Source organism: Crocuta crocuta, unplaced genomic scaffold (assembly GCF_008692635.1).
Source record: "Crocuta crocuta isolate KB4526 unplaced genomic scaffold, BGI_CrCroc_1.0 scaffold262, whole genome shotgun sequence".
Taxonomy (NCBI): Eukaryota; Metazoa; Chordata; class Mammalia; order Carnivora; family Hyaenidae; genus Crocuta; species Crocuta crocuta.
In genome coordinates, this window is record NW_027528869.1 from 5107628 (window position 1) to 5133596 (window position 25969).

The 25969-nt window shown below is 40.7% G+C and overlaps 1 protein-coding gene across 2 annotated transcripts; it reads right to left on the minus strand.

Moving 5' to 3' along the window:
• CREBL2 (cAMP responsive element binding protein like 2) lies at nt 1–25273 on the minus strand. 2 transcript variants are annotated; one of them, XM_077756457.1, is made up of 4 exons: nt 24941–25273; nt 7036–7233; nt 5496–5640; nt 1–3148 (listed from the first exon to the last, which is right to left on the minus strand). In XM_077756457.1, the coding sequence occupies exons 1-4, from the start codon at nt 24953–24955 to the stop codon at nt 3144–3146; spliced, it is 363 nt and encodes a 120-aa protein (XP_077612583.1). In that variant the 5' UTR covers nt 24956–25273; the 3' UTR covers nt 1–3143. The 2 variants fall into 2 exon arrangements, with proteins under 2 accessions (XP_077612583.1, XP_077612582.1); XM_077756456.1 differs by lacking the exon at nt 24941–25273 and adding an exon at nt 16933–17006.
• Between the last annotated feature and the right edge of the window lie 696 nt (nt 25274–25969).

Below are 25969 nucleotides of genomic sequence, written 5' to 3' on the forward strand. Positions count from 1 at the left end.
TTTCTCTGGTGAAGATATTTTATTTTTCATAAAAATATAGTTGTACAATGCTCTTCAGAGAAAGAAAATACCCTCAATGCCTCCCGATACCACGTGGATTAAAAATCTTCCTCTCTTTCAAAACTAAATATGTAATTGATAATATGCAACTGATTTCCTGTGAAACATAGCATTTATGTTTTAAAATTTTCTTTGCCTTTATTTTAACTAAAGGTAAGTCCAGTTTAAACCTATGCTTTTTGTAATGGGCCAAATCAACTCTATCATAATTCAAAGATGATGAAATAAAATGCTAAATGGTGATGCTGATAAATACTGTCAATTAGCTGTTAAACAGTGATATGAATTTGTTGCAGTAAGACAGATTCTGATTTAGATACAACAGACAGGTTTTAGATGAAATAGAAAAAAAAAATTTAAGAACGTCACCTAGATCCTAAAACTTGACCTGGTCAAACTTATTCCATATTATACTCAGTTGCTCTAATATATGGCAGGTCTATGCTAAGTTAATGACAGAAATGACTGGTCTAAATACACAAATATATACTTTCCCCCTTACCTTCCTTTCTTTGGGAAAAACAAAACAAAACAAAAAAACCCATTACCCTCTTTACTCAGGGAGCAAAGGGAATAATAGTGCTGATCCAGAGGGACCGAGCTCAGTGATTCTCTCCCCCTCTTCTGTTCTCTCTCAGCCTGTATGCTGTCATTACAGAAAGTGAGAGATACTAGGATTTCAGTATTGCTGCTGCTTAACTGGAATGGGAAAAGAAATGCGCCAGCTGTTTTAATCAGTGACATTTATTAACATGCTTCGAGTGGCCAAAGCGTGCAGCCAGCGCGATACCCAGAGCAATCAAAACATTCCCTTTTAAGACCAAGGAACTTTGTCTTGGTATGATCTACTTTAAAATACCAAAAAGATAGGTTTAGGAATAAACTCAAATAAGTCGTAATTTACTTTCGTCCAAAATTACACATCCTCCATCTTGAGGACAAAGTCACTGCTCTTATAAAGATACTGGGGGCGGGGGTAGAGGGTAGCTCAAATGACCCTGTACTTTAAAATTACAACCAGAGAAGAAATACTTCAAGCACAATGGAGACATTCCATTGAAGAGCCACATTCATTTTGGAATGTTTGCTTTGAAAACAACTCTTCTGGGGAATTCAAAAGGTACTGAACAAAAAGCAACACGTAGTAAATCTTGGGTTGTTTTGCAAAATAAAAATATACATTTGAGTAGACCAGATGGCAAAACCATACCCATTACAATCTGAAGACTATATTTAAAACACTTAAACTCTGAAGGTCTGAATATTAACAATCCTCAATCTATCTATATTTGTGATCCTAAAAAGACATTAAATACTCTTAAACCCCAGTCCTCCAAAACACAGAGAGACCCAACAAGTTGGGCTAGTGGTATATCAGTAGTCACACAGGACTAGACTAGATCTGAGTTTGGAACCTGCACACAAGAGATCTTCAGGAACTCAGGCTAAGGGGAAGCGCTTTTTTCAAAACATGGCCTAAGAGAAGAGGGGAGAGTACCTTGTTATCTGAAACTATGTGGTCCAACTCTTGTTCCACCTCACAGCCTAGACTATGATGCCTCCTCTTAAACTGCCATTTCATAACAAAACGTACTGTTTAGAAGCCAAATGTTTGCTTCAGTAGAGCAAAGAACAATGATAATTTAGCAGCAACAGAGAACACAATTGCTGATTTAACTATGGGAAAGAGAAGAAAGAGCGATAAGGTTTCTCAGTGGGGAAACTGAAAGATTCCTAGTCTATTTGCATGTAAAATATTATGAGCTTGATTCCTCAGCCATCACTCTGTTGGGTAGTCAGGAAGAAGCTCAATGTAGCTGCGACGGGAGCTGGGAAGAACTACTCTGCCCTCCTGCACCTCCCGCCGGGCCAGCCGGCCTTGGTGCTGTGACAACTCTAGCTCTAGCTCGGTGCTTCATTCCAGAGTGCAGACGCGGTCAGGGCCGAGCCAGAGGCACGCCTACAGTGTGTTTCTTTCTGGCTCAGAACACATTCGTCAGGAAGCTCACGTCAGGGGAGAAACTCAATGTTCTGGTTATGCCAACAGCCATTAGATCTACTAGCAATTTCTCCCTCATTTTGTTCCAGATCTCTTGAGGCAGAAACTCGATCTCAGCAGCTAAATTTCATCCTATTTTCTTTAGAATAAGTGTCCGAGTTAGTTGACTACACAAGGAAATGTGTGTGAACATGCACTCCTACCTTCCCCACATACGTATACAGACATACAACAGAAATACATACATACATACTCTAGGTTGTCAAGATGATGTATGCTGATGAAATGCCTAATAGGTTACTTCTTGCTTAAAAAGGAAATTTGACTAATTATTCTCCAATTATGGGTTAGGCCCTAGCAAACTTTTATAAATATAGTTCAAGGAGACGGCAACAAAAGTTTTAAATAGAGACTGTCTTGAGGGCTTTCCTGACCGATTTTGTTAACACGGACATCATTTAAAACAGGCATATCATTATGGATTATAAAAATAGAACTGTATATATTTGTTAATACATATTCACAGCTTATGCTGGAATGGCTCACAGGAGAAATCATGGTTCATGCAGAAAATAAACATTACTCAAGTAAATATAAACAAATAAGGTTAGGTCCATTAAGGCTGAGTACTTAGGAATCAGCCCATTTGGTTTCTCTTTGTAGGGCAATGAAAAACATAAAAGAAGGTGACACCTAAACACACATACACGTACAATGACATGAAATACATGGAAAGAATATAAATTATCCAATAAAGCAATGTGGAGTTAAGGTGCAAAAATACAATCTTCACCCACTTCTCTCTACTCCTGTGTTTTCAAGCATTACAACATGTTAACTGCCACCAGTGGCAATACCAAACGGAACAGGTCTGAATGTTTATAAATTTTCTAAGTGTTGAAAGTTAAAGCAAAATCCTTTGGGATCTATGATCACACATTTTGGTAGAAACTGCAGATTTTTACAGAGATGACTACTGAGCAGTAGGTAGTAAATGGAGCCAAGAAGTACAATCTTGCCCATTCATCCTCCATAGGAACCAGAATATTGGCTTCAATCAGTGACTCATCATTTTATATCATCTTCACCCTAAAAAGTAAATCATAGTTAGCAATGTAAGAATGTTTCTAAGTCAATGAAGTTTGTTTAATTTGTTTTAAAATGCATGAGTTGTATATTTGTTTAGTATCTACAGAAAGGCTTTTTAAAAATACAGACTCAAGAAAACAGCTCATTTGGCTTTTTTTCATTAATTCAATTTAGATTAAAACAAATGTTAACCTCATGTAATAAAAGCTATCAAAAACCAAGCCCTTCGATTTTACAAAAATACTTTAAAAGATAAAAAATTACAGCATTTTCTTATAACTGTTTCAAGCACTCCCAAAGCAATCACAATGAAGAAGAAACCAATCCATGACATCTTCATTATGAAATCTTTACAGTCTCTTCAACAGATGGTGTTGGAACAACTAGATATCCATATGCAAAAGAATTAGGTTGGACCTCTACCTCATACCATACAGAAAAATTAACTCAGAATGCATCAGTGACCCAAAATATAAGAGCTAAAACCATAAAATTCTTAGAAGAAAATATAGGGGTAAGTCTTCATGACCTTGGATTTGGCAATGAATTGTTACATTTGACACCGAAAGCATGAACAACAAAAGAAAAAACAGATAAACTAGGCTTCATCGAAATTTAAATGTTTTGTGCACCAAAGGACACTATCAAGAATGTGGGAAGGGGCACCAGGGTGGCTCAGTCAGTTAAATATCTGACTCTTGATTTTGGCTCAAGTCATGATCTCATGGTTCATGAGATTGAGCCCGGCATCAGGCTCTGTGCTGACAGTGCAGAACCTGCTTAGGATTCTCTCTCTCTGCCTCTTCCCACTCATGCTCTCTCTCTCTCAAAATCAGATAAATAAACTTGAAAAAAAAAAAAAAAGAATGTGAAAAAAACAACCTACAGAATGGGATAAAGTCTAGAATCTGGAAAATATAAACTCTTACAATGTGACAACAAAATGAGAAACAACTCAATTAAAACGTGGGCAAGGAGCTTAGACATTTCTTCAAAGAGGATATACAAATGGCCAACAAGCACAGGAAGAGATGCTCAATATCACTAGTCTTTAGGGAAATGCCAATCAAAATCACAATCAGATACTACTTCACATCCTAAGAAGGCTATAGTTTTTAAAAATGGAGGGATGCCTAGCAGGCTCAGTCAGTGGAGCGTGCGACTTGATCTTGGAGTTGGGAATTTGAGCCCCATGTTCGGTGGAGAGATTATTTAAAAATAATTTTTTTAAATAAAGGAAAATAAAAAGTGTAGCAAGATGTAGAGAAATGGGAAGCTTCATGTGTTGCTGGTGGGAATGTGAACTATCTCAGCTACTGTGAAGAACAATTTGTGGTTCCTCTAAAAGTGAAATATAAAATTACTGTTAAGACTCAGCAATTCCACTTCTAGGAATATAACCAAAAGAATTGAGAACAGGTACTCAAACACATACTTGTACACTCATGTTTCGTAGCATACTGTTTGGGAGACACAAACGTCAACAGATGAACAAATATATTGTAGTGCACATACCCAATGGAACATTACTAATATATGCTACGGTGTGGATGACCCTTGAAGACATGCTAGGTGAAAACCGCCAGACACAAAAAGTCACATATTGTATGTTTCTGTTTATATGAAATACCCAGAATAGGTAAATCCGTAGAGACAGAAAGCAGATTCAGGCCAGAGGGAGGGGATGAGAACAAGTAACCCTAATGAGTTCAGGGTTTTCTTCGGGGTGATGAAATGTTTTCTAACTAGAGAGGAGTGGTGGTTGTACGACACTGATTGTACTAAATGCCTCTGAATTATTACTTTAAAATGGTAAATTTTATGAATTTCATACGAATTTCACCATAATGAAAAAAACCCCTACAGGGATGGGCTCCTCTACCAGAAAGAGCGTGGACTAGGTGAAGATAGGTTTTTCCCATTATAGCTGTGTGACCCTGGGCATCTTATCCAACCCCTCTGCTATTTCTTCATCTACAAAATAAAACGTGTCATTCCTTAACACAATTATTGAAGGAAAAACATAAGATAAATACAAGGGAAAGGACTTTGTAAGCTGTGAATCAAAATACAAATAAAAGGTATTCTTATTGACAATAACTAGGATGTATACTCCCATTTATGGACTAAGTCTACTTTAAAAAACTTCCATACAGTTTTCAGCTGCTGTTCATCGATCCCATGTAAAATTCATCTCAATATTTAGAATCTAACACCATTTCGCTTGCTTATTAGTGTGTTACAAACGACATCAAGATTTTATTCAATGACAGAAGGAAAGTGGTCAACGGAAACCCTCCTTTAACACGCTCTTCTAACTATAAACCGTCCCACTCACGGTACTCACAGGAATTGCTGTTGGCATCTGTCTTCCCCGCTTTCGTGTGCCTGCTTGAGTTCTGCTGAGATTTGCTCTGCTCTTCTCCAGTGAGTAGGGCCTTTATTTCAGAAGGGATTTTTCCTTGGTCCATTGCCATGCACCACTGCTTGTACTGAAATACGTAAAATATATTTAAGTATCTTACTAGTCAGAGTCCAGGAATCAGTGGTAGAAATCCCAGACGTGAGAACTCGCGTAACTAAACGTCACACTGGCTGCTGGGAATGCTACCCTCCACCGTATTTTCTGTTTATAACCTAGGACGTGTGTGAGGCCTGCCATCTTTCAAAAGAGGGTATGAAACTGCTGCTGAATCTCCCAGGGATAAACTGGAGTAGTTTCAGATTAAGAAGGCCCTTGGGGGGGAGGGGCGCCTGAGTGGCTCAGTCGGTTGAGCATCCAACTCTTGATTTCGGCTCAAGTCGTGATCTTGCGGTTTTGTCGGCTTGAGCCCCGCACTGGGCTCTGTGCCGACTGTGCGGGAAGCCTGTTTGGAATTCTCCCCCTCTCTCTGCCCCTTTGCTGCCTACACTCTCTAGCTCTCAAAATAAACTTAAAAAGAAAGCTCCTCTGGTTAAAAGAATATCTCTCCCCAGTGTGCCACTAATTAGAATTCTTTTTTGGCTAATTGTCACATGATCATTTCTACTCCTAAAATACATAATTTTGTAATTTCCCTTCTCTTTCATAAACATTCACTAAACATCTACTTTCTACCAGAGTATGGTATGCACTTTGGTGTATACAAAGATTAGTCAGTTCAAAGGTCATGCCCTCAAATGGCTTACACTGCAGAAGGTAAATAATTTGCAGCAGAAGTCAAATTCAATATACATATATTTAAATCTATTCAGTAATGTTTATCTGGACTCTTTTCAGACCCCAACCTTATTTTCTTACCATTTAAAATGCCGAGGTCCCAGTTGTGTGGTGATCCTAATGGTATTCTCTCTCGTCTCCAACCTGTCACCTCCTCCCCTGAGCTCATAGTAATGAGATTTCTATTCTCTTTTACATTCTACAGCCACCACCCAAAGTCTGAACGAATAAATGACCAAACATGCCAAATAAATAAATATGGTTGAAACACAAATGGTATATACTATACATATTGCTACATAGTTATATTGCTTTTTCCACTTAGCAATATATTGTAAATGCCTTTCTACACCAGTAAATATACATGTGCGTTGTGATTTTTACTGGCTCCAAAGTAGTCCAATTTATGAATGGGGTATAATTTATTTAACTAGTCCCCTATTGTTGTACATTTGGGTTATTTTCCAATTTTTTTCTTTCATAAACAATCCCTCAGTGAAATAGTCATGCACCTTCTGCTTCCGCCAGCTACTATGCAAAACTGCTTCCTTGCTTACATCCTGGCTAACAGACTCTTTCCCATATTTGTCAGATGTGAAAATTGGTATCTTCATATTTTAATATATATTTCTTTGACTGCGAAGCTTAGGTTGATTTTTTCATGTGTTTCACTGGCAGACTTTCTTACCATTTCCAGTTCCTCTCTGAGGGCACATATGGCTCTTTCCCGACTGGATACTAACTCTTCCAAATACTGGTATCTTAGCTTTTTCCTGGCCCGGCATTCTCTTGCACTCTGCCGGCTCCTCTCAAGTTTTGCCTTCAAGTCAATTTTAGCTGGCTTCCGACCACGTTTGCCGGGCTTCTTAACTTTGCCTCCAACCACCTTCAGTAAGAGAGAGAAGAAATGGTTTTTTCCTCTCAGTTCTGTTTCTAGGAAAGTGACTATGTCTGCACATTAGCAAGGAAAACATTTACAAATAATAAATAAATGATGCCTATCAAACAAAGCTTAATCCTATGACATGCCTTAATGAGTCATTGCTTCGTGGGGTTTTTTTCCCCCGATATTTCTAATACCATGAGTGTGAAAGAAGACATTCTGTAAGTTTTCATTATTTCTTCAATAATAAACTCTAAGAAGTTTAACAGTAAACTTTATGAACCATGTGTGGCTGGATGCTACAATCTAAAAGACAGCCACTAAATGTTTTGTTCACGAGGAATTTTTATTGACTTGTGAAAATAATAAGTAAAAAAAATCAATACTTAAAATGGAAAGTTCAGTGTAATTTCAACGTTATAAAACAACACACAGAAGAAAGGATTCAATGAGGATTCATTGAAAAAACTCAATGAGGATTTCTTTGACGGGTGTCTTAAATAGCCTTCTCTCATCTGTATTTTTTATGATTTTTAAATGTTTACAGTTAGAAAAAAACATAAAATTTGTAGAAAAATTGTGTGTGTATATATACATACATTTCATATATATACAAATATGTATCCTAAGAAATGTGGCTATGAATTCCTTCTTCAACTTTGTTGAGCCCAAAGGAACACATAGGAAGTCGCTGGGATCTCCAGGATGATTCTTTCCTGATATCAGAAGCCTATAATTATAACCTTAGATTGTCTCAGGAGATTTCTCCTTGCTCCCACTGGTCATAAGACAGCTTTTCAGTATCTCTGCTATTCATTTACCTGCACAGGCACAATTTTTTGGTGACTGGCAAAGTAATTTAATCTTCTTCATTGTTTAGCTTTGGAACCTCCCCAAGTTCTTACACAAGATGTAACTATGAGGTAAATGTGATGAATTTTTAAATACATGAACCTGAACTTGTACATCAAATAAATTTTCTTTAAAGCAATTACCTTGAAAGGGGTTCCATTTATTCCAATGAAGAAGCTTTTTGGGAAAGTGCTTTTAGAGCTAGTTTCTTACAAGCTACAACACAGTCCGCCTCAGATTATCTACTTTATCTGATGAGGTTCTGAATGGTGTCTAGTTCTTTCTGAAAATTACCCTCAGAGAATACAAATGTCATAACTACAGTATTCTGAAAGGAATACTGCTGAGGCTTTAAAGGCAATTATAAAAGAGAAGATGCAAAACTCACACATTGACAAATCACTGGAATAAAGTAGGGGCGCCTGGGTGGCTCAGTTAGTTAACCATCTGACTTCGGCTTAGGTCATGATCTCACAGTTCGTGGGTTCGAGCCCCACATGGGGCTGGCTCTGTACTGACAGAACAGAGCCAGGAGCGTGCTTCAGATTCTGTGTGTGTGTGTGTGTGTGTGTGTGTGTGTGTGTGTGTGTCTCTCTGTCTCTCTTCTCCCCCCTTTCTCTCCCTCTTTCTCTCTCTCTCAAAATAAATACACTTAAAAATTTTCTTTAAAAAAAACCTAGAAGCTTTGTCAGATAACAAAACTCAAACTCAATATTCATGTGGATATAAAAACTCTCATTTGCTTGTTCTTTTGAAAATCACTATTCATATCACACATGAACAATGCCCAGTACCCTATAAAGACCAGATCGTTACTAAGTGTAATGGTTCGGTGGAAAACCAAACTGTAAATAGGAATGAACCACATTTCCCAGACCCTGTGTCGTATAATGCGATGGCCAACCACTGCATCGAGCATTTTATAAGGTGGCTCTGAAATGAGACTGAATACTCCATGGCTCTGGGAAGACACTTTCCTTTCCACCACTGTTGTAAAGCTAGCTGCCTCAGTACTCCCAAATTAGTTTCAACTTTTCAAAAACAAGTCTTTTTATATTATACATCATCATGTTTTTATTCCAATATAATAATATACAGCTCAGGAAACTGTACAATTTTAATAAAGTATTTTGAAATCATCCTACGTATGTCCTATTGCTACAGTTTTTTTTTTAAAGCAATATATTTACAGCATAAACTCAGGTCTATGGAGAAATAAATGATAATCACATCTATTCTTTATGTAGTAAAGTGAATCGTCAATCATACAACACTGTAATCTAATACCTCTAATATTGCTGTTTTTAATGAATTCAGGAGAGGCTGTCATTGAGAAGCCAGCAAGAGGACACAGTGCTCTTCTGAGATTTCACGGATTTTTTGAAACAAACCAAGCATAGTCATATAAACCAAACAAAAGTTATAACCCTTTGTTTAGTTTTCATGGCAGTAAAATTATTTTTTTTTTTTAATTAGAAAGGCAGAGTAAATGAATGCAGGGTTCCTGTATTTTATGTCACCTCCTGTAAAATTATGTTAAAACCATATGTTTAATTTTTCCTCAATGGCAGATTGAATTTTTAGCTTTTGGTATCAGCTAAAACCTGATTAGTGTACCAGTTTTCAAGAGAGGTACACTGCAGGATTACTGTAAATCTTAGGTATGAAAGCACCAGGTACAGACACAGGTTTTATACAAATATGGGTTAGTATACTACTTGCCTTAACAACTGACCTTCATATATTCATAAGCCATAATGATTAGGGGAGGCTTAGGAGAAGTTAGTGGAAGGAACCAAAACTAAAATTGAAATCAATCTCACAAATTCCTTAAATATCTCTGGGACAAAAATCATTCTTGCCAATGTATCATTACATTTTCACAACCTCAGTGACAACCACATCGTCCCTTTGCTCTCTCCTACTTCTTCAGTGAGGAAGCACATTACAGTTGCTAAGTAAACGTACTGATTTTTATGCACCAACACAAACTCCAAAGAAAACTATGAAAATAATGTAAGATTTAGCTTTTTCTATTCTAGTTTTATTTCTATTGACACAGAACTGCATGAAAATATAAATAGCTATCTTTAAAACAGTGGAACTTCTTTATCTACTACCCATTTTACTTCTTTTTCCTCCCCCCAAACATTTGTGAGCTGGAAATAGGAAGCCCCAAGGGAGACACTCAGAAAGCTTATCTCCCTAGCTCTCATCATAAAAAACTTGCTAGCCATTGATTTTTTTCTTACTCTCCAGAGAATTTATTACACAAAGGTAAAACAGTAGAGATGCTAGATTTTCCTGGGGCTTTTGCAATACCATATCTGTCTTCATTATTACATTTAAATTGTTCAAGTCTGTTTATTATAAGCAAGTAAGAGTGAAGGTCCTACTTTTCTGTTAACTACCTGTTTTTTATAAACACTTTCTCCATTGAGACAAGCTACAACTAGATGTTATAATTTTTACAAAGAAAGCACCAGGGACTGTCATATAATTCTTAGTACACAGCAATAACTATCTAATAAATATGGCAGATAAAAAGACAAAAGACATTCCTAAGTAACTAATGGGTCAAAGAAGAGACCACAAGGGAAATTAGAAAGCTACTTTGAAATGAAAAGAAAACACAGCATACCAGAACTTTATGAGATGCAGCTAAAGCAGTGCTCAGAGGAAGCTGTAAATGCTTAAACTAAAAAAGAAGATTTGAAATCAATAACCTAACTTTCCACCTTAAGAAACTAGAAAAAGAACAAATTAAATCCCAAGCAAGCTGATGGAAGAAAATCACAAATATCAAAACAGACAGAAATAAAATGGAGGACAGCAAAACAACAGAGAAAATCAATGAAACCAAAAGTTGGTTCTTCAAAAAGATCAACAAAATCAACAAGCCTTTGGCTAGACTGGCCAAGAGAAAACATGCAAAATACTAAAGTCAACATGAGGGGCACCTGGTGGCTCAGTCAGTTAGGCATCTGGCTCTTGATTTCAGCTCAGGTCATGATCTCATGGTTGGCAGGTTTGTGCCTCATGTCGGGCTCTGTGCTGACAGCTCAGAGCCTGGAGCCTGCTGCAGATTCTGTGTCTCTCTCTCTCTGCCCCTCCCCCACTCATGCTCTGTCTCTCTCTCTCTCAAAAATAAATAAACATTAAAAAAAATTTTTTTTGTGCTTCAAAGAACACCATCAAGGTCAACACACAGAATGGGAGAAAATAATTGTAAGTCATACATATAATAATAAGGACTTGTATCCAGAATATACAAAGAACACCTACAATTCAACAAAAAGATAAACTGTCCAATTAAAGTGTAGGTAAAGTATTTGAATAGACATTTCTCCAAAGATATATAAATGGTAAACGGCCAATAAACATATGAAAAATATTCAACATCATTAGTCATTTGGGAAATGTGAATAAAAGCCAAAAGCTAAGTCTTTAGACCCACAAGAATGGCTATATAATAAAAACAGCCAATAACATGTGGAGATGTGGAGAAATGGAAACCTTATTCATTGCTGGTGGGAATATAAAATAGTGGACACCTTGGAAACCCATTTGCATGTTCCCCAAAATATTAAACCTAGAACTACCATATGACCCAGCAATTCTGCTCTTAGGTATATCTCCTCCCCCAAATGAAAACAGAGGACCACATAAGAAGTTGTACAATGTGGGGCGCCTGGGTGGCTTAGTCGGTTAAGCGTCCGACTTTCGCTTAGGTCATGATCTCGCGGTTCCTCGGTTCGAGCCCCGCGTCGGGCTCTGTGCTGACTGCCAGCTCGGAGCCTGGAGCCTGTTTCAGAGTCTGTCACTCCCTCTCTCTCTGACCCTCCCCTGCTCATGCTGTCTCTCTCTCTCTCTCTCTCCTAGCAATAAATAAAACATTTAAAAAAAAAAAAAGAAGTTGTACAATGCATGTTCATAGCACTGTCTTTGACAGCTTTTTAAAAAGTGGAAACAACCCAAATGTCCATCAACTTACGAGTGGATAACAAAATGTGGTGTGTCCACACAATGGAAAAATGTTCAGACATAAAAAGGAATGAAGTACATGGTTCAACACAGATGAACACTGGAAACATTATGCCAAGTGAAAGAAACCAAACACAAAATGCCTCAGACTGTGTGATTCCATGGAGATAAAATGTCCACAAAAGGCATATCGATAGAGATAAAAAGTAGATTAGTGACTGCTTAGGGCTAGGGCGAAGGAGAATGGGGGAAGGACTCTAACGTGTTTCTTTTGTTCTCTTTTAAATTAACATATTTTGCTTTTTAGAGCTGTTTTAGGTTTACAAAAAATTAAGCAGAAAGTACAGAGAGTTTTCACATATCCCCTTTCTCCACCCTCCTGTTGTCCCCTATTATTATTATTATTTTTTTTTTTTTGAGAGAGAGACAGAGACAGAGAGAAACAGAGTATGAGCAGCAGAGGGGCAGAGAGAGAGGGAGACACAGAATCTGCAGCAGGCTCCAGGCTCTGAGCCGTCAGCACAGAGCCCACTGTGGGGCTCAAACCATGAATTGTGAGATCATGACCTGAGCTAAAGCCAGAGGCTTAACCCAGGTGTCCCCCAGTGTCCCCTATCATTAACATCTTGCAGGGGTGCCTGGGTTGGTTGGTTGAGTGTCAGACTTTGGCACAGGTCATGATCTCGTGGTTCATGAGTTCGAGCCCCACACTGGGCTCTCTGCTGTCAGCATAGGATCTGCTTCAGATCATCGGTACCCCCCTAGCCCCTCCCACTCTCTCTCTCAAAAATAAACATTAAAAAAAATAATCTTGCATTAGTATAGTACATTCACTATAACTGATGAACCAATATTGATATATTACTAATAAAACCATAGTCTACATCAGGGTTCATACTCTGTGTTGTATGGCTCTGTGACTTTGACAGATGCACGTATCATGTATCTGCCATTACAGTACATTACAGAATATTTTCACTGCCCTAAAAATCCCATATTCCACCCTTTCCTCCCTCCTCCAAAATGTTAGCAACCACTGATCTTTTTACTACCTCTACAGTTTTGCATTTTCCAGAATGTCATATAGTTGGAATCACATGGTAGATAGCCTTTTTAAATTGGCTTCTTTCACTTAGTAATATGAATGTAAGTTCCTGCATGTCTTTTTGTGGTTTAATATTTCAGTTATTTTTATTGCTTAATATTACATTACATGGATATGCCACAGTTTGTTTATAAGGATTTCTTTTTAAGGTAATGAAAATGCTCTGGAAAGACAGTGGCGACCCTTGCACAACTCTGTGAATATACAGTTGGCCCTTGAAAAATGCAAGGGTTAGGGGCACTGATCCCCAAGCAGTCAATATTCCACACAAAATCTAACTATTAATAGTCTATTATTCACTGGAAACCTTACTAATAACATAAACAGTCAGTTAATACATATTTTGTATATTGTATGTATCATATACTATATTCTTACAATAAAGTAAGCTAAAGAAAATAAAATATTATTAAGAAAATCATAAGGATGGGGTGCCTGCATGGCTCAGTCGGTTCAGCGTCCAACTTCAGCTCAGGTCATGACCTCAAGGTTCGTGGGTTTGAGCCCTGCATCGGGCTCTGTGTTGACAGCTCAGAGCCTGAAGCCTGTTTCAGATTCTGTGTCTCCCTCTCTCTCTGACCCTCCCCTGCTCATGCTCTGTCTTTCTCTCAAAAATAAACAAACATTAAACATTTTTTTTAATTAAAAAAAAGAATTATAGGGAGAGTAGATTTATAGTACTGTACTGTATTTATAAAAAAACAAAAACAAAAACAAACCTGCATGTAAGTGAGCCCGCACAGTTCAAACCCATGTTGTTCAAGAGTCAACCGTACTAATAAAAATCACAGAACTGTACACTTTAAAAGGATGGGTTTTATGGTATCTGAGTTATTTTTCAATAAAGGCATTATCTTAAAAAGACAGCTGTTATTAAAAAAATACACAAACCTTTAAAAGCGGAAAGAATGATAGAAAAGGATCAACATGGCATAGAGACACAAGCTTATGAGGAGAAAAATTACAGAGGGGAGGGGTCAAGCATAAGGGTTCTTATTTAGGAGCTTAAAAAGGCTGAGAATTAACATACAACTACTGGATTTAGCCAAGAAGGAGTTCCTGATCATTCTAAATTTAACCATTACAGAGAAAAAAAATAGAACTCAGCCTGCAGAGGCCTGAGTGTGGATGGCACAGTCTTTCCAGTCAACAGGTTCAACTTTCATAGGAAGAGGAGCCGCATGCTCTCCAGGCGCTTCTCGTGAGGAAGGCTCCAGTGTCCAGATTAAACCCTATTCCAAAGATTCTCGGGTCATTTTACTTCTGGCTTTTTAGGAGCTAACAACAAACACTGAAACTCAAAGCTAAATTGGAGTAGGAAGAGAGCACTCACCACGGACAAGGCCTTGAGTTGGGCACTCTACATGTTATCTCATGTTATTTCATACTATTTGGGTGATGGAAACGCCATCTTCTTCAGGTAAAGCGGGGAGAATTAATTCCTCTATTCAACAACCATTTAGTGAACACCCGCCATGCCCCCAAACACTGTGAAACTCCAGGAATATTAATATAAGATAGGGTCCTAACTTGTAATGTATATAGACTCATGGAACGCAGCAGACATGAAATAAACAATAACATAAATAAAAGGCAGGATATCAGTATATACAGGGATGATGGTGGTAGAAGGATGCATGTATACACACACATGCGTGCGCACACACGCACACACACACACAGATATGCAGAGTGACCTCTTTATTTTATAGATAACAACATTTTAGTTCAGAGAATTTCAATGTCAAAGTGTGGTCTAGAACCTAAGACCCCTGATTTCCATCATAGCAACTCGTCACAAGGTAACTCACTATCTAGTAGAACTATTTCCCTCCAGATTTCATGCTAGGACTCATTAACTTGATCACCTCATGCCCTGCAAAGGCTCTAAAACTGGCAGGTGCTTTATATGCACTGCTCCATTAATGCCATAGAGTCGTTTACACCAGCTCACTGTGGCGTTGGGTGCTTGCTGGAGGGTGGTGGTGAGGAGGTTAACTAACAAACTTTTTCATTTTATGCTTCCTTGAAATCCCCTCTATTATTCTGGCTCTCCATGCCCACCAGCAGAAGTCATGCCAATCTATTCCTTTATGAAATCTGATTTCGCTCTTCCTCTCCACTCCCACTGCCTATGTTAGTCAGAGCCCTCCTCACAGATGATCACAACAGGTTCCCAGTAGGGCTCCCTACCATCTCTCCTTTTCCACGCCCACCTTCCTAGTTAATCCATCCTGCAAAGAGCTGCCAAATTAAGCTTTCTTTTCAGTTTATTACAATAACTTTGGTGTACTTTCCTTCACTGTAAAAACGTAGTATCTGATCATTATAGAAAGAATACACTTTAGTGGCCCTTGGGCCATGTCACTCTCCAGCTCAAGAGAAGACCTGTGACTCAGCACTGCTCACTAGGTCACCATACGCAGTATATCACTTTCCTGTGGCTGCTCTAACAATCACCACAAACCTGGTGGTGATGGAAGCAACAGAAATGTATTGTCTCCGTTCTGCAGGCCAGAGTCTGGGAGGACTTGCACTGCCTCTGGAGGCAGCAGGGGAGAATCCATCCTCTGCCTCTTCTGGCTTCTAGGAACCATAAGCACGACCTGATTCGTGGCCACATCAATCCAATCTCTGCCTCTGAGGTCACACCACCCATATCTGTCTGCCAAATCTCCCTCCCTCAGACACTTGTCATTGGATTTAGGCCCTACCCCAGATGATCCAGGATAAAGTCTTCCTCTCAAAACCATTAACTTAATCACACCTTCCCCCCCTCCAGTAAGGTAATATTCACTTTCACCATATAAGGTGATAATCGCAGGCTCCAGGGATTAGGACACAGATGTTTCTTTTCAGAGGCCACCAGTCAGCCCACTACATCTAGGCTCCCACTCACCAAGCCAATCTTCTCTTTCATTATTCCTCAAAGGGGAATCATTTCAAGTCATGCCTCTTTAGGACCTCACCTCATCCCCTACATTCCCACCTATTCTCACCATTTCTCTAAATGTTCCCTCCATCTCCCTACCATCCATAATCGCAAAAGTTATGCTTTCTTTGGTTAGGGTCAGCTCTAGCCCTCTTTCTCTGAAGCTCTCCCTGACAATCACCCTCTTTCCATATGTCATTTTTCTTCTCCAAAATGTCTGGAACATATACTGAACACACTGAATTTATATGTTATATTGTTTTTTGTTTGTTTTTTAGTGGCTTCACAGATACAGATTTAAGGTTTCTCCTCCAAGTAACGTGAGCTGCTCAGGCACAAAAGCTGTGTTTTCTACTTCTCCGATCTCCACTGTTTCCAGCCCTGAGACAGCCATCTAAGAGGCATTTATTGAAGGACTGATAATTGAATGAATAAATGCAAAGAAAACTTAGGAATATTTGAAACTGACTTAAATGGATGTCATTACCATCACTGCCAATGGATACAAGCTGCAAAAGAAAAAAAAAATCTCCCTCATAAAGGATATAAAATCTGAAAAACCAGTGAAGAACTCAATTATTTTACCACCCCTTTTGCACTTATTTACGTCCTAATGCTCTAATTCTTAAGGCAACTCATAAAAGTTTCAAGCTGTTAATTCTAAGAGGATTACTGCATTTACATGAAGTGGTAGCAACAGCCCCAGCTAAAGACAAAAAAAACAGCAAGGGGGCTCCTTTCACTCTTTAAAACATAAAGGGAAAAGTTATCTCTAACTGATTAAAGAAAAATAAGAGAGAGATGAATGTGCCCAGCTACTGCTCTTTACCACTTTAAAGAAGAACCAGGTAGATGCATTTTCATCTGGCGTTAAGACTCCCATAACTTCCTTCACAGCTGTGGGTTAGGCCTTTTATTTACCAGATCTTCAGAAACAAAGTCTAATCACATCTTCCTGCTGCTAACCTTTCTGCCAGTTTTTCTAGTCAGCGGAAGGAGAAAGAAGATAAAGTGGGCCTCTCTGAACTGAGTTAACTCTTGCCTTTCCTCTCCCAACACCGATGCCTGTTTGAAGCTAAATCTAATACTGCATAGATTTTAGCAATGCCTGGAACTGTTACAAACTGACTCACTAGGCGCCCGTCTATACCTAACTGTCTTTGCTTCTTTCCCGCCCACCTCTTTCTCAACTGCTATATTTTGGCTTCTACCCTATCACTCCAGGGAAAATTCTCTTGCTAGGATCATAAATAATCCCCTATTTTCCAAGTCCAGTGGATACTTCCCCCCACCCCCATTTGTGACCTCTTTTGTAGCATCTCCTATTGTAGCCTAAGTCCCCTCTTTAAAGTTCTCTCTTCCCTTACATAGATGGCATAACTGCGAACTGCTCCCCCTCCCTGGCATTTTTTTCTGGTTCTCCTGTATCACTAACCCTCCTTTTCTGTTTATTTTACTGAGTTCTGTTCCTCAGCCTCTTCTGATCATTCTAGGACCTTCCAGGGTTCTGTCTTTTTAGCTCTCTCTTCTGCCCACATTCTTCATCCTTGAAGGGTTTTATGCATGCTACATCAACCACAACCCACATTACAATAGCCTCAGTATGGCCTTTAGCTCAGGCCTTTCTTACGAGCAATCTAACCAAGCTGATGAGGGGTCAGAAAGGACTAGCATTTATTGAGAACCCATGATGTACTGAGTTCTTTTGATACGGGCTCACATATGTACAGCTGACTCTTCAACAACGCAAGGGTACTGGGTGCCAACTTCGGAGCAGTCAAAAAACCGTCCGTTAAAAAAAATAAAAAAAAATAAAAAAAAATAAAAAATAAAATAAAATAAAAAATAAAAAATAAAAAAAGGGGCGCCTGGGTGGCTTAGTCGGTTGAGCGTCCGACTTTCGCTTAGGTCGTGATCTCGCGGTTCGTGGGTTCGAGCCCCGCGTCGGGCTCTGTGCTGANCAAAAAACCTTCCTTTACTTTTCACTCCTCTGCAAAACTTAACTAGTACTAGCCTATTGTTGTTGACCAGAAGCCTTCCCAATAACAGTCAATTAATGCACATTTTGTAGGTTATATGTATTACTATTGTAATCTTACAATAAAGCTAGAGAAAAGAAAATGTTAAGAAAATCATAAGGAAGAGAAAATACATTTACAGTATTGTACTATATTTAATTTCTAAAAATCCACGTGTAAGTGGATCTGTGGAGTTCAAACCCACGTTGCTTCAGGGTCAACTGTTCACTTTTTTCATTGACGTAAGCTCTACACCCAACAGTGGGGCTTGAACTCACAACCCCGAGATCAAAAGCCATATGTTCTACCAACTGAGCCAGCCAGGTGCCCCAAGGTTAAGTGTTATTACATTTAATTCTCACAATGACTCACTAAAGTTTTATTAATCCACCCAGTGAAGAAATTCAGTTTGGAAGAGATTAAATAATCTGTCCAAAATCATAACAGCTTGAAAGTGGTAGAAATGAGATCTAAACTATGGTTATATGCCCAAATTCATGTTTTTTCCTAATTGAACCTTCTGCCTCTAGTCTTATCCCAGTTTCTACAGCTTTGCCCAAATCCATTCTCTATACAGCCATTAGCATTTTTTCCTTTCAAAATGCAAATCTGATATTGTCACTTCCACTTTAAAAATCCTTCAATGGCTCCCCAACATCTATGGCCTTGGTTTTCAAACGTCGGTAAGCATATGAGCCGGGCAACTGACAAGCCTCATTAAAACTCAGATTCCCAAGATCCTGGGTCAGCAGGCGTTTCTTTATTCCACACTTTGAAAAAATACTGACCAAACTTTGTTAGCTTAACTTGCCAGGCATATCATGATCTGGCCCCTGGTTATTTTTCCATCCTTATCTCTGTCTACACCTCTACTTATGCTTTATGCTCCAGGTTAGGAGTCAGCAAACTTCAGCCCTGATGGCAAGCAAAACCCAGGATATTGACCGTTTTGGTAAATAAAGTTTTCTTAGAACACAGCCACACCTAGTCATTAAGTTCTGCCTATGGAACTAAAATGGCAGAGTTGAGTAATTCCAACAGAGATCACGTGGCTAGCAAATAATTACTATCTGACCTTTACTGAAAATTTGTCAATTCCTGCTCTAACTTATACCCTAGTACTTATTATTCAGTGCATTATGCTTTAGTACAGGCATCTATTCTTACCGCCCCAAAAGCACTTTGCCTCTATTACCCTTATTTCTTACCTCACTATATTGTAATTATTTTTCTACATGTCTGCTTAGTCCACTGAAATGTAACCTTCCAAGAATAGTTGCCAACTTTTTCACCTTTGTATCTCTGTCTAGCACAATGCTTGTACATATTAGGTGTCCAACAAATATTTAATGAATTAATGAATAAACAAACTTTTCTGAAAACCTTAGGAGAGTGAATTGTTCTAAATAAGGATATGAAAACTTAGATTTCAACCGGTTTCTGTAGTATTAAAATTACTCCTTAAGGTTAAACTATCTTTAAAATATGCAGGCAGCATAGAGGCGCCTGGGTGGCTCAGCTAGTTAAGCATCAGACTCTTGATTTCAGCTCAGGTCATGATCTCATGGTTCCTGAGATGGAGCCCCACATTGGGCTCTGTGCTGACAGTGCGGAGCCTGCTTGGGATTTTTCTCTCTCCCTCTCTGTCCCTCCCCTGCTGGTGCACTCTCTCTGTCTCTGTCTCTCAAAATAAATACACATTAAAAAAAATTTTTTTTAATCTTTTTTTTTTTAAAGATTTTTTTTTTTTAACGTTTTATTTATTTCTAGGAGAGAGAGAGAGAGAGAGACAGCGTGAGCAGGGGAGGGTCAGAGACAGAGGGAGTCACAGACTGAAACAGGCTCCAGGCTCTGAGCTGGCAGTCAGCACAGAGCCCGATGCGGGGCTCAAACCCACGAACCGCGAGATCATGACCCAAGCGAAAGTCGGACGCTTAACCGACTAAGCCACCCAGGCACCCCATTCTTAAAAAAATACATGCAGGCAGCCTAGAGAGGAAAGGAAGGTACATTAAATCTGCCAGAGATTTGTTTAGTAGATGAGCTGGCTCTTCTGTTTTGGTCTTGTGGAAAGCACTGATGAAGAGGAGGACAGAAAAAGCAGAGAATGTCTGAGTTTTGGGACACTGCTCAAGGAAGCTGGTTCCAATTGTAGCAAAGGATGGATAAAGGGTCACCAGGAGCAACTTCAGGGGCCAAAGGACAGGTCTGGGAATGTCAAAGAGATTCTCTGGCCAAGTTAAAATCTTTTTTGAGAACCAACACTACTCAGAGCTGAATGGAACAGAAGACCTTGTCTTCTTATCTAGGAGGTAAGGAAGGTGTGAGAAAACTAATTTTTAGATAATCGTGTGTAATACAGGTAGACAGGAAGAACGAAGGAGAACAGAGTCCATATTAGCATATTGTGGGCAGTGTCTCGCCCACTCTCTTGTCAGTCACTCAACTGAAATGTGGTGCCCTAAACTGTCAGGCAATATAGTATGCTAGTCTATTACCAGCTCAGTCTGAGGCAGGAACATATCTAGTCTAGGATACTTCTTTTTTTTTTTTTTTTAATGTTTTATTTACTTCTGAGAGAGAGACAGCGTGAGCAGGGGAGGGTCAGAGAGAGAGAGGGAGATACAGAATCTGAAACAGGCTGCAGGCTCTGAGCTAGCTGTCAGCATAGAGCCCGACGCGGGGCTCGAACCCATGAACCATGAGATCATGACCTGAGCTGAAGTCGGGCGCTTAACCGACTGAGCCACCCAGGCGCCTCTAGTCTAGGATATTTCAATTTACATCAGTCATTCATTCAATAAACATAGAAGTCAAATATAAAATAAAAAATAAGAACCGTCTATGATCAAAGCCTCTGAAAACAACACACGTTTTGTTTTCTTTGTAATTGAACACAGCAGGTCAGGAAGAAGCTTTCATAAAACACAAGCACTTTTTACTAGCAGACATGCAGGTGGGCTCAGGAGACTATCTTTCTCACACAATCTGACAGTTAAATGCACAGTTTAAGTTCATTTCAAACCCCATCCCACTGCCCTGCCCCATTTGGAGGCAGAGTTAGGAGCAAAGGGTAGTGTAGGTATAAACGTGGCTCCAAATATTATGCAACAGCACACAATTAAGAACTGCAAATGAGCAGGGCGCCTGGGTGGCTCAGTCGGTTAAGCGTCTGACTTCGGCTCAGGTCATGATCTCACGGTTTGTGGGTTTGAGTCCTGCATCGGGCTCTGTGCTGACAGCTAGATCAGAACCTGGAGCCTGCTTCGGATTCTGTGTCTCCCTCTCTCTCTGACCCTCCTCTCTCACACTGTCTGTCTCTCTCTCAGAAATAAATAAAATAAAAACATTGAAGAAAAAGTTCTACAACAAAATATTAAAAAAAAAAAAAAGAACTGCAAATGAGCATCTCAGGTACCTACTGCACTGTGCCAAGTACCAAGGAAGTCACTCCTTGGTAATGTTAACATTTTTTGTGCTTACTATATGTTAGACTCTGCATTCAATGCTTTATGATAATGTAGTACCTCTAATCCTCAGCAAAGCCTGTGAAAAAGGTATTGACCATTTAACAGATAAAATGGAAGATCAGAAAGGTTAATTAGCCAAGATTTTTCCTTTTCAGCTAGCTTAGTAGAGATCTACTCAGTCAGTGTTTGAGCTCTGCTCCTTAGCCCTTTCCCAAGTCCCCACTTTTAGGTGCCCAATCTATCTCTGGCTTTATTTTTGCTATTTGCCATTGTCTTTATACTCTGGGTGGTTGGCTCAAAAGAGCACATTGATTTAAAAAGCCCAGGTACATCAGGGCAATCTCCTTAATGCCACTCTGTTCCCACTTCATTCAATCACTATTTTTTTAAAAAAGTTTTAATGTTTATTTATTTTTGAGAGAGAGAGTATGAGCAGGGGTGGGGCAGAGAGAGGGAGACAGAATCTGAAGCAGGCTCCAGGCTCTGAGCTGTCAGCACAGAGCCCCAACGGGGCTCGAACTCACAAACTGTGAGACCATGACCTGAGCTGAAGCCTGACGCTTTAACCGACTGAGCCCCCCAGACGCCCTCGTCAATCACTATTAAAGGCCACTCTATGACGAATCAGGCCCACTGCTAGTCGGTTCAGAGGCTCAGAGGCGGAGCCGCACTCCCATTCAAATCCGTCCTCCTGACTCCAGAAAGCTGGATGCGCTGCTGGCACACTCACGCGTTGAAAACAACTCCGAACACAGAATGTTTTTAAAGGGAGGCCCTCACATCATCATCTTTTCCCGACCTGCTCATTCAAACACCGTCTTCTCGAGAACCGCTGCTCCTGCCCACTTCATCCTCTCCCTGCTCCCCTGGCCTTGCTGTCGGCGTTTCTGTTTCTCACCCTTTCTTGCCCTCGGGCCTCACTTTCTGCCCAGCCACCAGCCACCGCAGTTCCAGGCCCCAGCTCTCGCCTCCCCTTATACAGGAAAAAGAGGACCTGAGACTCTACCACCTACACACACTGTGAGGGGCAGATGTGTTCTGGGTGGAAGTAGGGATGCGTCTGCCAGGAGGAAAATACAACTTTGCGGGACTGTAACGACCAGAGCACAGAGAAAGGCGGGCCTGGGAGCTGCCAAAGCCTTGTTGAAGGGCTGTTTCACGCTGCCTGACTGCTGGGAGAGCGGTCCGGTCTTGCTGTACGTGGCATTTAAACATTACTCAGCCACAACCACGATTATGTATTCAAAGTGAAAGTAGTGTACTAAAAGAGGCGCTCGCTATCCATCCAGAGACATTCACATGGATTTCCTTTTGCAGGATCATCAAAGACTTGAGAAACTGCTGGTTTCTACTCTCATAAAAACAAACAATTAAAAAGAATGAGAACTGAGTTCATTTTGCTTCCCTGTGAACCCGATAGGAAGTAGGTTCTGGAGAGTCTACCCCTCAAATTTAATTTCACTCTTTTAGGGAAAACAATAAAATTTTATACCCTCCACTACAGTATGCTAGTTTTAGGAATAACACCTATGTGATTTTATAGGCAAGTCAAACAACTCGAAATCCTGTCTATTTTTCTTGGGACTTAATTTGAAATTACCAAAGACTTTGAGGAAGTTATTAAATGTTTCAAAAGTCCGAAAAGGACACTAAAAATTATGGAGACTATACTGTGAGAGCCTCAAATTAAGGAAATTAAAGAACAACGTTATTTTAGCATCCTTAAAGAGCCATAACATTATTTTCTGCAAAAGATAATGGATACAGGGGTGCCTGGGTGGCTCAGTCGGTTAAGCATCCAGCTTCAGCTCAGGTCATGATCTCACGGTTTGTGAGTTCGAGCCCTGCATCAGGCTCTGTGCTGACAGCTCAGAGCCTGGAGCCTACTTTGGATTCTGTGTCTCCCTCTCTCTCTGCCCCTTCGCCACTCACACTATCTCTCTCTCTCTCAAAAATAAAAAAACATTAAAAAATTATATTAAAAAAGATAATGGATACAGTATTCAGATTTATTTTCAAAATTAATCCTGAACAGTCAAGCCAGCAAACTTTTATGGAAAATCATTTTCTAATGTTTCTGGAAAACTTTCAGAACTTCCCCTTTCTGTCTTGGAAATACCACTTCCTATTAGGGTTTGCTGCTTCACAAGCAAACTTGTTTCTCTAGGTGAGTCTCAATTCCAGAGCACTGCATTGGGCTTCCCCTTCCATCTATCATTCTTCTCAGAGCCTTCTGCACGAACAGGAGGAGGCGATAATGTTGACTCAAAAAGCACAGAGAAGCTAGACGTTTTTTCATTCTAAGGATGGGTGAAACAAAAATGTGACAGCAGCAGAGTGTTACTGGTTAAGGGGGGGGGGGCGGAAGGGCACCCACAGAAAGGAATGAGCTAGCACGAGCAGTATGCCAGAGCCCGTGGAAAGTAGGGCCTCGGAAAGGCAGAGAGGAGTAATTTCTGCTTCAAAGATTGGCAAAGTCTAGAAGTCTGAGTCCTTAAAAAAAAAAAAAAGTCCAATATCTTGAACATGCTAAAACATCAATAAGCTGATGATTAAGGAGCCGACCATCCCTGTCTTCATGAAATAAAACTGGACAACACTACTGTGGACAGACAGAAAGACAGAAATAGGTTATACGTAAATTATGTGAATTAACCAATTATGAACCATGCCTGTTAGAATCATAGGGATAAGTGATTTTTTTTTTTTTATGGCAAAAGGCGAATGGAAGTTGGACATTGAGATACACTAACAAGAAGGAATTCACCACTTTTCTTAGAGAAGGCTTTCTAGAGGAGGTTAGATTCTGGACGAATAGCAACAGGAGCTTCGCAGAGCGTTCCAACCAACCACAGGAAAATAGCTCAGAGGGGGAGTGAACTGATTATATGAATGGGGCATTGAGTAAGGGAGCCTGGGAGAAGAAAGGGGAACCTTCAAGGGGAAGAGGGCTGGTTCAGGGTGCCCTAATTAAGGTCTCCGAAGTGGAGAAAGTCTGGGAGAGGGCCGGGGAAGGAAAGAAGAGAACACGCGGGAGTTTCTTCACTTATCTCGCTAGGCAAGTCAAGGACGAGGGTTTGCACTACCTGGAAAAGATGACAAACAGGTTTGTCCCGGGAGTGAAAAATTTCCAGAGAAGGCCCATTCTGGAAAAACGCAGCCCCCCTCTTCCCTGATCTCCTGGCTGGGTACACGGGGTAACTAACAACTGGAGGCGCAGGGATGTCTAAGGCAGGTGTTTCGCTGGGTGTTGGCGAGGCTACCAAGCCGAGGTTCGGCGGCGAGTCTAGCGCTTAGCGACAAGCAGGCGGCGGCGGCGGCAGCTGCGCGTGCAAACCACAGGACTTACCTTACTGTCATCCATCTCGGCGGACAGGCCGGCCCGGCCAGGCGCTCCCTCCCCCGCCCCTCCCCCGGCTCAGCCAGCCTGGCCCGGCCCGGCCCCCGCCCCGGGGGAAGAAGGGGATATGGTTCTGACTGTCTCCTCCTCTCGCCTAACAGTTCGCTTCCCTGATGCCACAGCCACGGGGCCGAGGGACCAGTTCAGGAATGACAGAGAGGACCCTGGAGGCGGCCCAGAACGCCTCCCTTTGCCGCCGCCGCCGCCTCCTCCCCCTCCATGACAGTCTCGGGGTGTGTTTACAGACTCCCTGGAGAGCCGCCCGGACGGGAGGGTGGGCGGGAGTGCCGCACGCGGAACGGCCTCGTCGGCTGCCGTAGTCCGCGGCATTCTGGGGATTGTCGTTTTCCCTGACGCACCGTCTGCAAAGCTGACTAGGAAGCAAACTACAATGTCCACATAGCCTCAGCAAGGCGTCTGTTTTCCTCCGGCTTCCGAGCGCCGCGGAGGAGGGGCTCGCCGGGAGCTCAGACTACGTTTCCAGCCGTGGGTCCCTCCGGACTTCCAGAGCCCTGGGCGCGGGGGGCGCGCGTCGGAGGCCCCGCAGAGCCGCCCCGGAAGGAGGAGCACCGGGAGCGGGCCCTGCTTAGGGACCCCGAGGAAACCCCCACGGCTCCTCATTTAAAACAAAACAAAACAAGGCACGATGCTGCTGCTGCTGCTGCTGCTTTAGGAAACAGTTTGGCAGTTCCTCCTGACGTTAGACAGAGAGTTGCCGTATGGCCACCAATTCCAGAGAAATGAAAACGTACCTCTGCGTGAAAACTCGTACACCAGTGTTGTGTCCTACAAGCATCACTCATAATAGTGAAAAAGTGGTACCAACCCAGAAATCCATCAGTGTATGAATGGACGGGACAACTGACTGTGGTATGTATGTATGTTCAAAGGAATGTTAGAAGCCCGTAAAAAGGAATGAAGGACTGATACATGCTGCGGTACGCATGAGCCTTGAAAACAGACTCCATGAAAACCCAA

What these genes read in the sequence shown, in the direction of transcription:
- CREBL2 (XM_077756456.1), bottom strand. Translation starts at nt 16,986, where the DNA reads ATGGGAGTCTTAACGCCAGATGAAAATGCATCTACCTGGTTCTTCTTT. An exon ending in CCTGGTTCTTCTTTAAAGTG is followed by an intron (nt 7,234 to 16,932) that starts GTAAAGAGCAGT and finishes CTCTTACTGAAG; the next exon opens with GTGGTTGGAGGCAAAGTTAA. An exon ending in TCAGAGAGGAACTGGAAATG is followed by an intron (nt 5,641 to 7,035) that starts GTAAGAAAGTCT and finishes TACGTATTTCAG; the next exon opens with TACAAGCAGTGGTGCATGGC.